This window comes from Carcharodon carcharias, chromosome 17 (assembly GCF_017639515.1).
Source record: "Carcharodon carcharias isolate sCarCar2 chromosome 17, sCarCar2.pri, whole genome shotgun sequence".
In the NCBI taxonomy this organism is placed as follows: domain Eukaryota; kingdom Metazoa; phylum Chordata; class Chondrichthyes; order Lamniformes; family Lamnidae; genus Carcharodon; species Carcharodon carcharias.
The window spans coordinates 98,991,277-99,004,746 of NC_054483.1; the positions used below are offsets into that span (position 1 = coordinate 98,991,277).

The 13,470-nt window shown below is 45.7% G+C and overlaps 1 protein-coding gene across 5 annotated transcripts in view; it reads left to right on the plus strand.

Annotated features, from left to right (window-relative positions):
- Positions 1 to 1,575: 1,575 nt before the first annotated feature.
- pcgf6 (polycomb group ring finger 6) overlaps positions 1,576 to 13,470 on the plus strand; it is a 102,493-nt gene continuing 90,598 nt past the window's right edge. For 4 of the 5 annotated variants that reach the window (XM_041209817.1, XM_041209819.1, XM_041209815.1 and 1 more), the window contains exons 1-6: positions 1,576 to 1,771; positions 4,709 to 4,808; positions 5,453 to 5,549; positions 8,971 to 9,026; positions 10,793 to 10,852; positions 12,942 to 13,071. In XM_041209817.1, the coding sequence (XP_041065751.1) occupies positions 1,595 to 1,771; positions 4,709 to 4,808; positions 5,453 to 5,549; positions 8,971 to 9,026; positions 10,793 to 10,852; positions 12,942 to 13,071 (620 nt within the window). In that variant the 5' untranslated portion in view covers positions 1,576 to 1,594. The remainder of the gene's footprint in view (positions 1,772 to 4,708; positions 4,809 to 5,452; positions 5,550 to 8,970; positions 9,027 to 10,792; positions 10,853 to 12,941; positions 13,072 to 13,470) is intronic. The other variant, XM_041209816.1, reaches the window with a different exon arrangement.

The following is a 13,470-nucleotide window of genomic DNA, read 5'->3' on the forward strand; positions in this document are numbered from 1 at the left end:
TTTAGAGAAGATTAAGGACAGAAGAAATACTTACCAGATCCTACTTACCAAAGCCACCGCTCTTCTTACTGAGGAAAGGTAGCAAATGAAAGAATCATCTCCTTCCCTATTCACCAAACTCCAACTGAAGCACTGAGATGATTGACCTTCAACAACCACAACCATCTTCCTTTGTGCTAAGTATGACTCCAACCAGCAGAGAGTTTTCCCCTGATTCCCATTGACTTTAGTTTTGCTACTACTCTACAATTTCACATTCGGTCAAGGAGAGTAGCTCTCACCTCACTCTTGAATTCAGCTTTTTTGTCCATTTTTGGACCAAGACTGGAATAAGGTCAGGAGCTGACTGGCCCTGGTGGTACCCAAACTGAGCGTCAGTGCAGTAAGTTATTGCTAAGCAAGTGCCACTTGACAGCACTGTTGATGACCCCTTCCATCACTTTACTGATGATCGAAAGTAGACTGATGGGGCAGTAATTGGCATCTAATCAGCAATGTGGAAAATTGCGTCCATATCAGGATGATTTCAACCCAGCCAATTTTCCACATTGCTGGGTAGATGCCAATGTTGTAGCTGTGCTGGAATAGCTTAGTTAGGGGTGCAGCTGGTTCTTCAGTACTAGTCAGGGCCCTTAGTCTTTGAAGCATCCTGTGCCTCCAGCTGTTTTCTTGATACACCACATGGACTGTAGTGGTTCAAGAAGGCAGCTCACCCCACCAAGATATCTCTGGGTGGCTTTTAATTCCAGATGTATTTACTACATTTAAATTTCACAAACTGCTGTGGTGGGATTTTTTTCTATTCATTCATGGGGTGTGAGCTTCGCTGGCTGAGCCAGCGTTTATTTCCCATCCCTAGCTGCCTTTGAGAAGGTGGCGGTGAGCTGTCTTCTAGAACCGCTGCAGTCCATGTGGTGTAGGTACACTCACAGTGCTGTTAGGAAGGGAGTTCTGGGATTTCGAATCCATGACCCCAGACCATTAGTCTGGGTCTCTGGATTGCTAGCTTGGTAACATTACCATTATGCCACCGCCTCCCTGGAATACTGGCAGGGAAGGTGTGTTTAGGGGTAGGTCATGTTGTTGTCTGGGGTCATTTTGGTACTGTAGGAGAATGGAAACGTGAATGGATAAGGGTGCAGCAGAATCCTGCTTTAGACCAGGCCAGTGTAAGCTCTGGAATGGGGCTGCCCTTGGGAATCAGGGGGAATACTCTTCACTGGTTGGAGTCATACCTAACACAAAGGAAGATGGTTGTAGTTGTTGGAGATCAATCATCTCAGTTGCAGAACATCACTGCAGGAGTTCCTCAGGGTAGTGTTTTAGACCCAACCTCAGGAGCCCAGCACTGAACCCAAACACCACCTACCTCACTTCATTTGCAACATGCACTAGTAGGAGGCGCTGCCACCCCGAGGGATGCCGGGAGGTGTAATCTCCAACTGAAATTCAAACTCCAGACAAGCCCAGCGCGTGGCGCATGGGCACTGCCCAGCCCTAGGGCTGCTGGGAGTTGTAGTCCGCCTGCCCCGCCAGGACTACAGTTCCCAACAGGCACATAGTTTGCGCACGCGCAACGTCGGCGGTTCTGCCCATGGTTGCCTGTGCGCAGGGGGAAGCGCGCGGAGCGATGTCGAGATCCGAGGAGGAAGAGATGGAATTCGGTGGATTTCCGGGCTCGGACAGTCGCAGTAGCTCAGCCGGGAACAGCGAGCTTGAGTCCTGGCAGGAGGAGGATGAATCGTCTGAGGAAGAAGTGGCTCAAGATGAGGTAAAGTGATCTTCAGAAGTGGCTTTGAGAGGGAGCGCTGCCGGGATAGGTGCTGCGAGTGGGATTACCTGCGGACTCGGGCCCGGGTTCACTGCCTGCTGTTTCCCGCACTTTCCCAACATTGCTCTGTTTTGGTAAGAGTGCGGGGACTGCCGGGATACAGGAGGAGTTATCGCAGTGCGCATGTGCATGCCGCTAACCTGCCAGCACGAGGAACCGGTCAATCATCTGGAGGCTGGGCAACAGCAGCAGTTACCATGGTGAAAGGGGCGTGGCATAGTGACGCGGGAGAAACGTTTTAGCCCCGCCCCTACTAGCAAGTCCCGCCCCCTCCCCAACAGAGAACTTTGGTGAATTATTCAGGTTTTTAATAAAAGCCCCTCTGATCCCTTGAGCATTTCTCCAGATTTATTAACTTCAGTTTTGCAGTCCGTTATGGTAGGATTTGAACGGATGATTTCTGTCTGCACATTCACAACAGTACCACACATCATTTCTTTCTGATATTACCATTTTTTCTTATTTTTCTGTTTTAAAGTCCTATGTCCCCATTTATAATGGAAATTGTGTAAAGTTAACACGCAGTCCCTAGGGATTGAGGATCACTTGCTTCCATAGAAATATAGAAAATAGGAGCAGGAGTAGGCCATTTGGCCCTTCGAGCCTGATCCACCATTCATTATGATCATCCAACTCAATAGCTTTCTCCCCATATCCTTTGATCCCTTTCGCCCCAAGAGCTATATCTAACTCCTTCTTGAAAACATAGTGTTTTGGCCTCAACTACTTTCTGTGGTAGTGAATTCCACAGGCTCACCTCTCTCTGGGTGAAGAAATTTCTCCTCATTTCAGTCCTAATTGGTCTACCCTGTATCCTCAGACTGTGACCCCTGCTTCTGGACTCCCCCACCATCGGGAACATCCTTCCTGCATCTACCCTGTCTAGTCCTGTTAGAATTTTATAGGTTTCTATGAGAGGCCCCCTCATTCTTCTGAACTCCAGTGAATATAATCCTAACCGACTCAATCTCTCCTCATATGTCAGTCCCGCCATCCCAGGAATCAGTCTGATAAACCTTCGCTGCACTCCCTCTATAGCAAGTACATTCTTCCTCAGATAAGGAGAACATAACTGCACCCAATATTCCAGGTGTGGTCTCACCAAGGCCCTGTATAATTGCAACAAGGCATCCCTGCTCCTGTACTCGAATCCTCTGGCTATGAAGGCCAACATACCATTTGCCTTCTTTACCGCCTGCTGCACCTGCATGCTTACCTTCGGAGACTGGTGTACGAGGACATCCAGGTCTTGTTGCACATTCCCCTCTCTCAATTTATAGCCATTCAGATCATAATCTGTCTTCCTGTTTTTGCTACCAAAGTAGATAATCTCACATTTATCCACATTATACTGCATTCGCTATGCATTTGCCCACTCACTCAGCTTGTCCAAATTACATTGAAACATCTCTGCATCCTCCTCACAGCTTACCCTCCCACCCAGCTTTGTGTCACCTGCAAATTTGTAGATATTACACTTAGTTCCCTCACCTAAATCATTAATATATATTGTGAATAGCTGGGGTCCCAGCACCGATCCCTGTGGTACCCCACTAGGTACTGTCTGCCATTTGGAAAAAGACCCATTTATTCCTACTCTTTGTTTCTTGTCTGCCAACCAGTTTTCTATTCATCTCAATACACTACCACCAATCCCATGAGCTTTAATTTTACACGTTAATCTCTTATGTGGGACTTTGTCGAAAGCCCTCTGAAAGTCCAAGTAAACCACATCCACCGGCTCCCCCTCATCAACTCTACTAGTTGCATCCTCGAAAAATTCCATCCTTGAAAAATTCCAGTAGATTTGCCAAGCATGATTTCCCTTTCGTAAATCCATGCTGACTCTGTCCAATTCTGCCACTGTTTTCCAAGTGCTTAGCTATTAAATCTTTTACAATGGACTCTAGAATTTCCCCGCTACCAACGTCAGGCTGACTGGTCTATAATTCCCTGTTTTCTTTCAACCTCCCTTTTTAAATAGTGGAGTTACATTAGCTACCCTCCAATCTGTAGTGTATTCCACTCCATTTGGATGGAATCTCCCATGGTGCTGCAGTGCCTCTGTTGATGGGAGACTGTAATTACAGTGTGACAGTTTACGCTGGTAATTTCCATTATAAATGTTGACAGGAATTTATAATGTGTTAGGCTGTCTTGAAGTCCGTGCGGACACAAAACTTTCATAGGAGACAATTGCACTCTGAATATAGTCGCAGATGAGTAGTATTCCATATTACTAGCATTTACCAGGAGAGTAATGAGGGAGTTCCTGGAGGCAGGAGAGTACCAGAGGTCTTATAGAGGAGCAGCACATCTGCAGAAGATAAAGTCCTAGGACCTGAGGGTGGAGTTCACACAAAGATTATGGTGTCAATGAATATTTCTGCCATTCAAATTTGGCAGCCCATAGTGACTTCCATGGCATGTTTAATTATGGCAGCAAGGCAGGGGAAATGAGAATTTTATTGAAACACATCATCGAATAATTGGATGCTTCATCAGAGGATAATGAATTAAATATTTTGGAGTATTATGATTCGTTACACATCTGCATAACATCAGCAACATTTCCAAGCAACTTGGACGCCTGGACGTGAGAGTAGGTTTTGCTACAACCAGTGAAGGTGGGCTGTCCGAACCTGAAGTAATTGTATAGTACAATTGTACACAGTACAAGTTAAGTGTTTCAGGACTGAGATTAATGGCTCCTAGAGCTGGGAACAAGTGCAACAACAACTTGTATTCATATATCACCTTTGACATAATAAAATCTCAAGTCATGCAGCACAAGGCTTCTGTTAAGCATCAAATGTTCTGGGCAGAGGAGTTTTAATATCAGTGATCTTTTTGTCAGACTGTCTGTTATCTTTCCAGCAGAGTATTTGTCTGGCAGACGTGAATCCGTATATTCTGTGTCCTGTTTGTGGAGGCTACTTCATTGATGCAACCACCATCACAGAATGCCTGCACACATGTAAGTACAGAATGTTCATCCACTGGAAGGCCATTTACCCTCACTTATTGCTTCATCCATTAATGTGCCTGTTAAGATGTGTAAGATACAGCATTTACAGTTTTGTTGCATTGTATCAAGTTTCAGACACATCCCAAAGCATTTCACATAGAGTGAGCTAAATCGTGCAGTTACTGTGGGGAACACAGCAGTGATTTTGCATATTCCAAGATCAGAATCAGTTCGATCATGGCTGATCCTTAGTTAAATTCCCTTTCCTGTCGTTGCTCCATGCCCCTCCATCTTTTTACCCAACAAAAATCCTTAAGTTTTGAAAGCTCCAATTGACCCCCAGCATTCACACCTTTTAGGGGAGAAAGTTCCAGATTTTGATTTCCCTTTGTCTGAGAAACTTACTTCCTGATTTTATTCCTGAGTAATCTAGCTCTAATTTTAAGATCATGCCGCCTTGTTCTTAATAGATTCTCCAATTGAACCCCATGTATTGCAGGATCTCTGACAGTAACTGTGTTCATCATTTGGGAACTGCAGTGGGAACATAAAGTTTCTGTTAGCAGCTGTGTCGCTGGGGTTTATATTTGATGATCAGAATTTTTGAATTGCATACTGTTTAATTCTGAAATCCTAACTTTATGTCTCTGCAGTCTGTAAGAGCTGTATTGTCAAACATTTTGACTACAGCAACCGCTGTCCAAAATGCAACATTATTGTCCATCAGACACAACCGCTGTACAACATAAGGTGAGTGGGGGAAGAGGTAAAATGAGTGGGAGAACGGGGGGTATGGTGAGCAGGGGAAGGGTGGGATACAGTGAGTGGGGAGTAGGGGAAGGGTGGGATACGGTGAGCGGGCAAAGGATATGGTGGTACGGTGAGTGGGGGAAGAATGGGGTGGTAGGGTGAGAGGGGGAAGGGTGTGTTTTGGTGAGCAGAGGAAGGGCGAGGTAAAATGAGTGGGAGGAGGGTTGGGTACGGTGAGCCGGCGAAGGATGGGGGGTGGGTATACAGTGAGCAGTGGAAGGGTGGGGTACGGTGAGCGGGGTAAGGATGGGGTACAGTGAGAGAGGAAGGGTGGGTTTTGGTGAGCAGAGGAAGGGTGAGGTAAGATGACTGGGGGAAGGGTGGGGTGGGGTATGGTAAGCAGGGGAAAGGTGGGGTTTGGTGAGCGGGGGGGAGGGTGGGGTTTGGTGAGCGGGGGGGAGGGTGGGGTTTGGTGAGCGGGAGAAGGGTGGGGTTTGGTGAGCGGGAGAAGGGTGGGGTTTGGTGAGCGGGAGAAGGGTGGGGTTTGGTGAGCGGGAGAAGGGTGGGGTTTGGTGAGCGGGAGAAGGGTGGGGTTTGGTGAGTGGGAGAAGGGTGGGGTTTGGTGAGCGTGGGATGGGTGGGGTATGGGGAGTGGAGAAACTGTTTCAAATGTGTTTTACATAGGAATAGGAAGATGTTTGCCTGTGTTGGCCTTATCAAATCTCTTTACTCTTCTAAACACCTTGATCAGACCACCCCTCAACCTTCTAAACTCAAGGGAATACAAAGCAAGCCTATGCAGTCTGCCATAGGAATGGTAGTAGGCCATTCAGCCTTGTGAATTTATTCCGCTGTTCGATTCTATCATGACTGAACTGTATCTTAAGTCCATCGACTCACCTTCATTCCATAGCCATTAATACCTTGCCCAACAAAAATCGATCAATCTCAGTTTTGAAATTTTCAGTTGACTCCCAGCCTCAATATTTTCTTGTGGGAGGAGACTTGCAGATTTCCACTACCCTTTTATCCCTAATATTTGTTCACAGGGTGTGAGCTGCTCTGGCCTAGTCTATGCAACCTGTCTTCATAATTTAACCCATTTAGCCCTGGTAGCCTTCTGATGATTCTGCCCGTGTCATACCTGGACTGAATTTTGTTTTTTATTCATTCACGGGTGTGGGTGGCACTGGATAAGCTATTTCCCATCTCTAATTGAACTGCTGCAGTCTATGTGGTGTGGGTACACCCACAGCGCTGTTAGGGAGGGAGTTCCAGGATTTTGACCCAGCAACAATGGAGGAATGGTGATATAGTTCCAAGTCAGGATGGTGAGTGACTTGGAGGGGAACTGTGTTGAGGGTGGACTGCTGTCTGTCCCACCTCTAATGTGCGGGCTCCTCTCTCCTGAGCAGAGAATGCATGGCACAGGTGGTGGTGTTCATATTCAATGACCCCGCCTCCACCACCTTCTGAGGCAGAGAGTTCCAAAGTCACACAACCCTCTGAGAGAAAAAATTTCTCCTCATCTCTGTCCTAAAAGGGGGACCCCCAATTTTAAAACAGTGTCCTCTAGTTCTAGATTCACCCACAAGAGGAAACATCCTTTCGATGTCCTTTGTCAAGGCAGTTCAGGATCTTGTATACTTCAATGAAATCATCCCTCACTCTTTTAAACTCCAGTGGAAACAAGCCCAGTCTATCCAACCTTTCCTTATAAGACAACCCACTCATTCCAGGTATCAAATCTAGTAAACAAAAACAAAAATTGCTGGAAAAACTCAGCAGGTCTGACAGCTTCTGTGGAGAGGAAGACAGAATTAACGTTTTGAGTCCATATCACTCTTCATCAGAACTGAGGAGAAATAGAAATGAGATGAAATATAAGCTGTTTAAGGGGAGTGGGACAGGTGGAGCTGGATAGAGGGCCAGTGATAGGTGGAGGCAAAGGAGAGATTACAAAAGATGTCATGAACAAAAGGTCAGAGGGGTGTTAACGATGATGATATCAGCTAAAAGATGTGCTAATGGTGACATTAAGGGTAGAAAGCAGGATGAGCAAGTGACAGATGGCCCTAGAAGGGGTGGTGTAGGGGGAAGGGATCGAAATAGGCCAAAAGGTGGAGACAAAACAATGGATGGAAATAAATTTTTAAAATAATAATAGAAATAGGTAGGAAAAGAAAAAAAAAATAATTATTAGAAAAAAGGGGATCAAAAAGGGGATAAGGATGGAGGAGAGAGTTCATGATCTGAAGTTGTTGAACTCCGTTAAGTCTGGAAGTCTGTAAAGTGCCTAATCAGAAGATGAGATGCTGTTCCCCCAGTTTGCATTGAGCTTCACTGGAACATTGCAGCAGGCCAAGGACGGACATGTGGGCATGAGAGCTGGGTGGTGTGTTGAAATGGCATGCGACAGGAAGGTCTGGGTCATGCTTGCGGACAGACCGAAGATGTTCTGCAAAGCAGTCACCCAGTCTGCATTTGGTCTCTCCAGTGTAGAGGAGACCGCATTGGGAGCAGCAAATGCAGTAGACTAAATTGAGGGAAGTGCAAGTGAAGTTCTGCTTCACTTGAAAGGAGTGTTTGGGCCCTTGAGCAGTGAGGAGTGGGGGAGTAAAGGGGCAGGCATTGCATCTTCTGCGGTTGCATGGGAAGGTGCCGTGGGAAGGGGTTGAGGTGTAGGGGGTGATGGAGGAGTGGACAAAGGTGTCCCAGCTTCAATCTAGTAAACCTCCTTTGAACCACTTGATAGCACTGTTGATCACCCCTTCCACTGCTTCAGTGGTGATCAAGAGTAGACTGATGGGACGGTAAATGGCCGGGTTGGATTTGTTCTGCTTTTTGTGTACAGGATGTACTTGAACAATTTTTCATGTAGCCAGGTAACGCCAGTGTTGTAGCTGTACTGGGACAGCTTGGCTAGGGGCGTGGCAAGTTCTGGAGCACAAGTCTTCAGTACTACTGTCAGAATGTTGTCAGGCCCTAGCCTTTGCAGTATCCAGTGCCTTCAGCCATTTCTTGATATCATGTGGATTGAATCGAATTGGCTAAAGACTGACATCTGTGACGCTGGGCACCTCCAGAGGAGGCCGAGATTGGTTATCCAATTCAGTTCTCCAGAAGGGCTCTGATTAAGGCTGTTCACGTCCAAGGCATTTCTTCCTCACCGATATTTCATTAGCTTTTTGGATTACATTTTATAAGGATGCCCTGGCTCTTAGTGATTCCGTACTTGAACACTCAAATCCTTTAAGACTCACACAGCACCCAGTCTCTCACTATTAAAAAAATAATGCCAATTTAACTTTATAATCCAGAGTGGACAAACTCTCAGTTTCCCAAATTAAACTACCTGCCATAGTTATACCCACTTAGTCCTTTTGGATTAATGTGTGACTCTTTTTTTTGATTTTTCTAGGCTGGACAGAAAATTACAAGATATCGTTTACAAACTAGTGCCCAACTTAGAGAGCAGTAAGTGATCGTGATCACACTGAACAAGTTTTCAAGAACATTGCCTTGTTTTTCTCTGACAGTCAAGAACGGAATGAGTGCTCCCAGCCGGAATGTTTACTTTCTTTATTATTCACGGAAATGTGGGTGTCGCTGGCTGGGCCAGCATTTATTACCCATTCCTAATTGCCCTTGAGAAAGTGGTGGTGAGCCGCCTTCTTGAAGCGCTGCAGACGATGTGGTGTAGGTACACCAACGCTGCTGTTAGGAACTGAGTTCCAAGAATTTGACCCAGCGACAGTGAAGGAACGGTGATATATTTCCAAGTCAGGATGGTGGGTGGCATGGAGGGCAACTTCCAGGTGGTGGTGTCCCCATCTATCTGCTGCTCTTGTCCTTCTAGAAGGTAATGATCGTGGGTTTGGAAGGTGCTGTCTAAAGAGCTTTGGTGAGTTCCTGCAGTGCATCTTATAGATAGTACTGTGTTCACATTGGATTCAACAGCTCCCCAGTTCAGCAAGTTCATGGTGCATGTGAAATGAAAATATCCGAACAATGCATTAAAGGTGCTCGTCACTGTCAGGTGAGGTTCAGGGGTGCCTTGCCAAAATAAACAACAGGGAGGCTCTGCGATGTTCCCACATAGTGACACTTCAGACCTGGGTGTAATGATTATTAAGGAATTATCGTCACTGTCCTGGTCTGGGTGTAATGGACAATGAGTAGTTAATGTCACTGTCCTGTTCTAGCTATGATGGACTATAAGGAATTAATGTCACTCTCCTGGTCTGGGTGTATTGGACAATGAGGCGTTAATATCACTGCCCTGGTCTGGGTGTAATGGACAATGAGTAGTTAATTTCACTGTCCTAGTCTGGGTGTAATGGATAATGAGTAGTTAATGTCTCTGTCCTGGTCTGGGTATAATGGACAATGAGGAGTTAATGTCACTGTCCCGGCCTGAGTGTAATGGACAATGAGTAGTTAGTGTCTCTGTCCTGGTCTGGGTGTAATGGACAATGGGGAGTTAATGTAACTGTCCTGGTCTGGGTGTAATGGACAATGAGGAGTTAATGTCACTGTCCTGGTCTGGGTGTAATGGACAATGAGGAGTTAATGTCACTTTCCCGGTCTGGGTGTAATGGACAATGAGGACCATAAGAATTATGGAGCAGGTTTCGGCTGTTTGACCCCTTGAGCCTGCTCGACCATTCAGTAGGATCGTGACTGCTCTGATTGTGGCCTTAATTCTCATTCCTTCCCGGCCCACATAACCCTTGACTCCCTTGTACATCAAAAAATCTGTCTAACTCAGCCTTGAATATATTCAACAATCCAGTCTCCACTCTGGGATAGAGAATTGCAAAGATTAATGACCCTCTGAGAGAAGAAATTCCTCCCCATTTCTGTCATAACTAGGTGACCCTTTATTCTGAATCTGTGTTCTCTCTTTCTGGATTTCATTACGGTCAGAGACATCCTCCCAGTGTTGTCCCTGTCAAGCTCCTTCAGAATTATATATGTTTCAATAACATCCCCTCTCATTCTTCTAAACTCCCCATCACTGTCCCTGTCTCGGTGTGATGGAGATTGTGGGTTAACTCGCTATGTTCCAGTCAAAGCTTGAGGTGGGCTTTGGACCTCGATCCCTCACTGCTGGAGTCTGTCTTGGTTACTCACCTCACCAGCCAGTGTGGTTAGTACTGTAAGCAATTTGGTTGGTTAAAAGCTAAATCCTCTCATTCCCATCTTTAACCAGTGAGTGATGTTAGTTTCTTTGTTCTCAGGTGAAAAAAGGCGGCTTCATGATTTCTACAGAGAGAGGGGACTTGAGGTTCCCAAACCAGGTGAGTTCTCAAGATTGTGCTTTGGATGGCCAGTTCTTCATAATATATGCCTTCTGGACAGGCGACCCTGGTACCATGCTCTATTTGTCAAATGTGCTGAATCAGATTCATTGTTCAGTGAAATGGCAATTCCAGAACTAAACCACGAAATGTAGATTGCCCTGTTTTTGCTGATGGACATACTTCTCATGCTGGAGTAAGTCGTTATCTCTGGCGCACACCGGGTCACTGAGTCCAGCACAGCTTGAGTACCTACCAGCCAGCCCTATTTCACTTTACACTGCACACTCACTGTGAGTACGTCAGAAGGACAATGAATTTTCCAACTTGAGGTTTCTCAGTTAGATGTGCCAGGAACTGGTACCATGTGGGATTCTGCCCACTACACCTTGTATGTAATAGTGTTTCGAGAACCCTTGAAAACCAAGTTCAATGAGTTGTCTTCTCATCCAAATGATGCTGGCAATCAAACCAATCCAGGATCTGACAGTAGAGACCGAAGAATGTAACTCTGACCATGTGGGCAGCTGGAGTGATCTTGCTTGGCTTTTCATTCATTTCATTCGTCAGGGTTCTTCATTCCTTGTCCCTTTATTACCTCAGGCCATGCCCCAGGTAACAGTCCATTGGTTAATCTTTGCAGAATTATAATTTACTGTTTTGTGATCACAGGTAATGTTTGGAATTCAGCATGAGATTGAGTGCAACAGCAAGTGTTTGCTTAGCAACAGGGCCATTGTCTCTATGGTGTGTCACCATGTTGACTCTAATTAGCAGACACAAGCCCTTTTGGTCTTTGGGTATTGTTGCTGTGAAGGAGCCAGAATACCAATTGTCTGGCTGAAGGAGTGAAACTGACATCCCTGTGGATTTGGATGTGTGTTGCAACAGGGAGGAGAATTTCAATGTTTGAATTAAAAAAGTGGGCAGCTTTAAATCCTAGTTTACACTTCTTCCACGTCCATCCTTGAGTTCCAACTGCCCCTCATCCTTTAATAGATGCACAGGAAGTCTCTGTTTTCAGTGAGGTAATGTAGTATAGGTCATTGGTGCCTCACACACATTCTGTGACTGATGCTTTGACCAGATTGGAGAGGGGGGTGGGTGGTGGCAGGGTGAACCATGTAGACCTGTTGATAGGAGGGATCAGTATCTACCTGATGTGAAAATTTCTCATTCAGTTCCAGTGTGACTGTACTTTGCTGGAGATAGACTGCCCTTGCCTGATTACATTCTTATTATTCAGTCATAGCCATAGTATCTCCTGCACTGGCTTCTCTTCCTGCTCCAACACCGTTACTTTCATATGCCCCACTGTATCCTTGACAGCCTCCTTTTCCTTGTCTAAATGCTGCTCCTCTGCAACATCATCTGAAAACACAATGCCAGGTCCTTTATGTATGCTGACAACACCAGCTCAACCAGACCACCAACTATTTCGACTCTCTCTAATTTATCTCATCTGCTGCTGTAACCTTGATCCATGCCTTTGTTACCACTAGTTTTGACTATTCCATGGTCTCTTAGCTGGTTTTCCATCTTCTATCTTCCATGAACTTGTGCTTATCCAAAACTCTCCTATCCGTATCCTAACTCACACCAAGTCATGTTCACCCATCAGCTCTGTGCTCACTCACCTATGTTAGCTCCCAGTCCAGCAATGCCTCCATTTTATAATTTTCAAATCTCTCCACAGCCCTTACACCTGTCCTCTAGGTAACCTCCTTCAGCACTACAGTCCTCTGAGATATCTACACTCCTCTAATTCTGGTCTTTTGAACATCCCCAATTTTAATTGCTATGCTATTGAAGACCATGTCTTCAGCTGCTGAGGTCCTAACTTTGGACTTACTTCCCAAAACCTCCCTACCACTCTCTCCTCCTCTAAGACGCTCTTAAAAATTTACTTCTTTGTCCAAGCTTTTGATCACCTGCCCTAATATCTCCTTGTGTAGCTTAGTGTTAAATTTTGTTTGAAAATCCCTCCTTTGGACATTTTTCTATGCTAAAGGTTCTATATAAATGCAGGTTGTTTCTGCATGTGAGCTATCTTGACCGTTGACGATTTCTTATGTTCTATGCCTTACAGTTGTCCAGGTGCCCAGCAATGGTAAAGTGAGCCGTATCCGATCACTGGGTAAGAAGCTGGCATTACCCATCGTTCCCCTGGACCGTCCTTCGTCTCATCTTGAGATTTCCTTGGTGCTCGAGTTCATCGGGTAAGTTATAACTCATAATTAGCATTGATTTGCAGGCAGTAATGTGAGCTCCAAGTGATTTATCATGTGAAATTCCTTGCGACATTTTAAATGGAATATGTAATTCAGTCAGCTCGGTTCAGTGGGTAACACTCTGAGCCACAAGATGGAGTACTGCATTGTTCGAGGGTCAGTACTGAGGGAGTGTTGCACTGTCAGAGGGTCAGTACTGAGGGAGTGCTGCATTGTCAGAGAGTCAATACTGAGGGAGTGCTGCACTGTCAGAGGGTCAGTACTGAGGGAGTGCTGCCCTGCCAGAGGGTCCGGACTGAGGGTGTGCTACCCTGTGGGAGGGATCATCTTGCAGATGAGATGTTAAACTCAGGCCTTGTTTGGCCACTCAGGTGAAGTTAAGTGAAC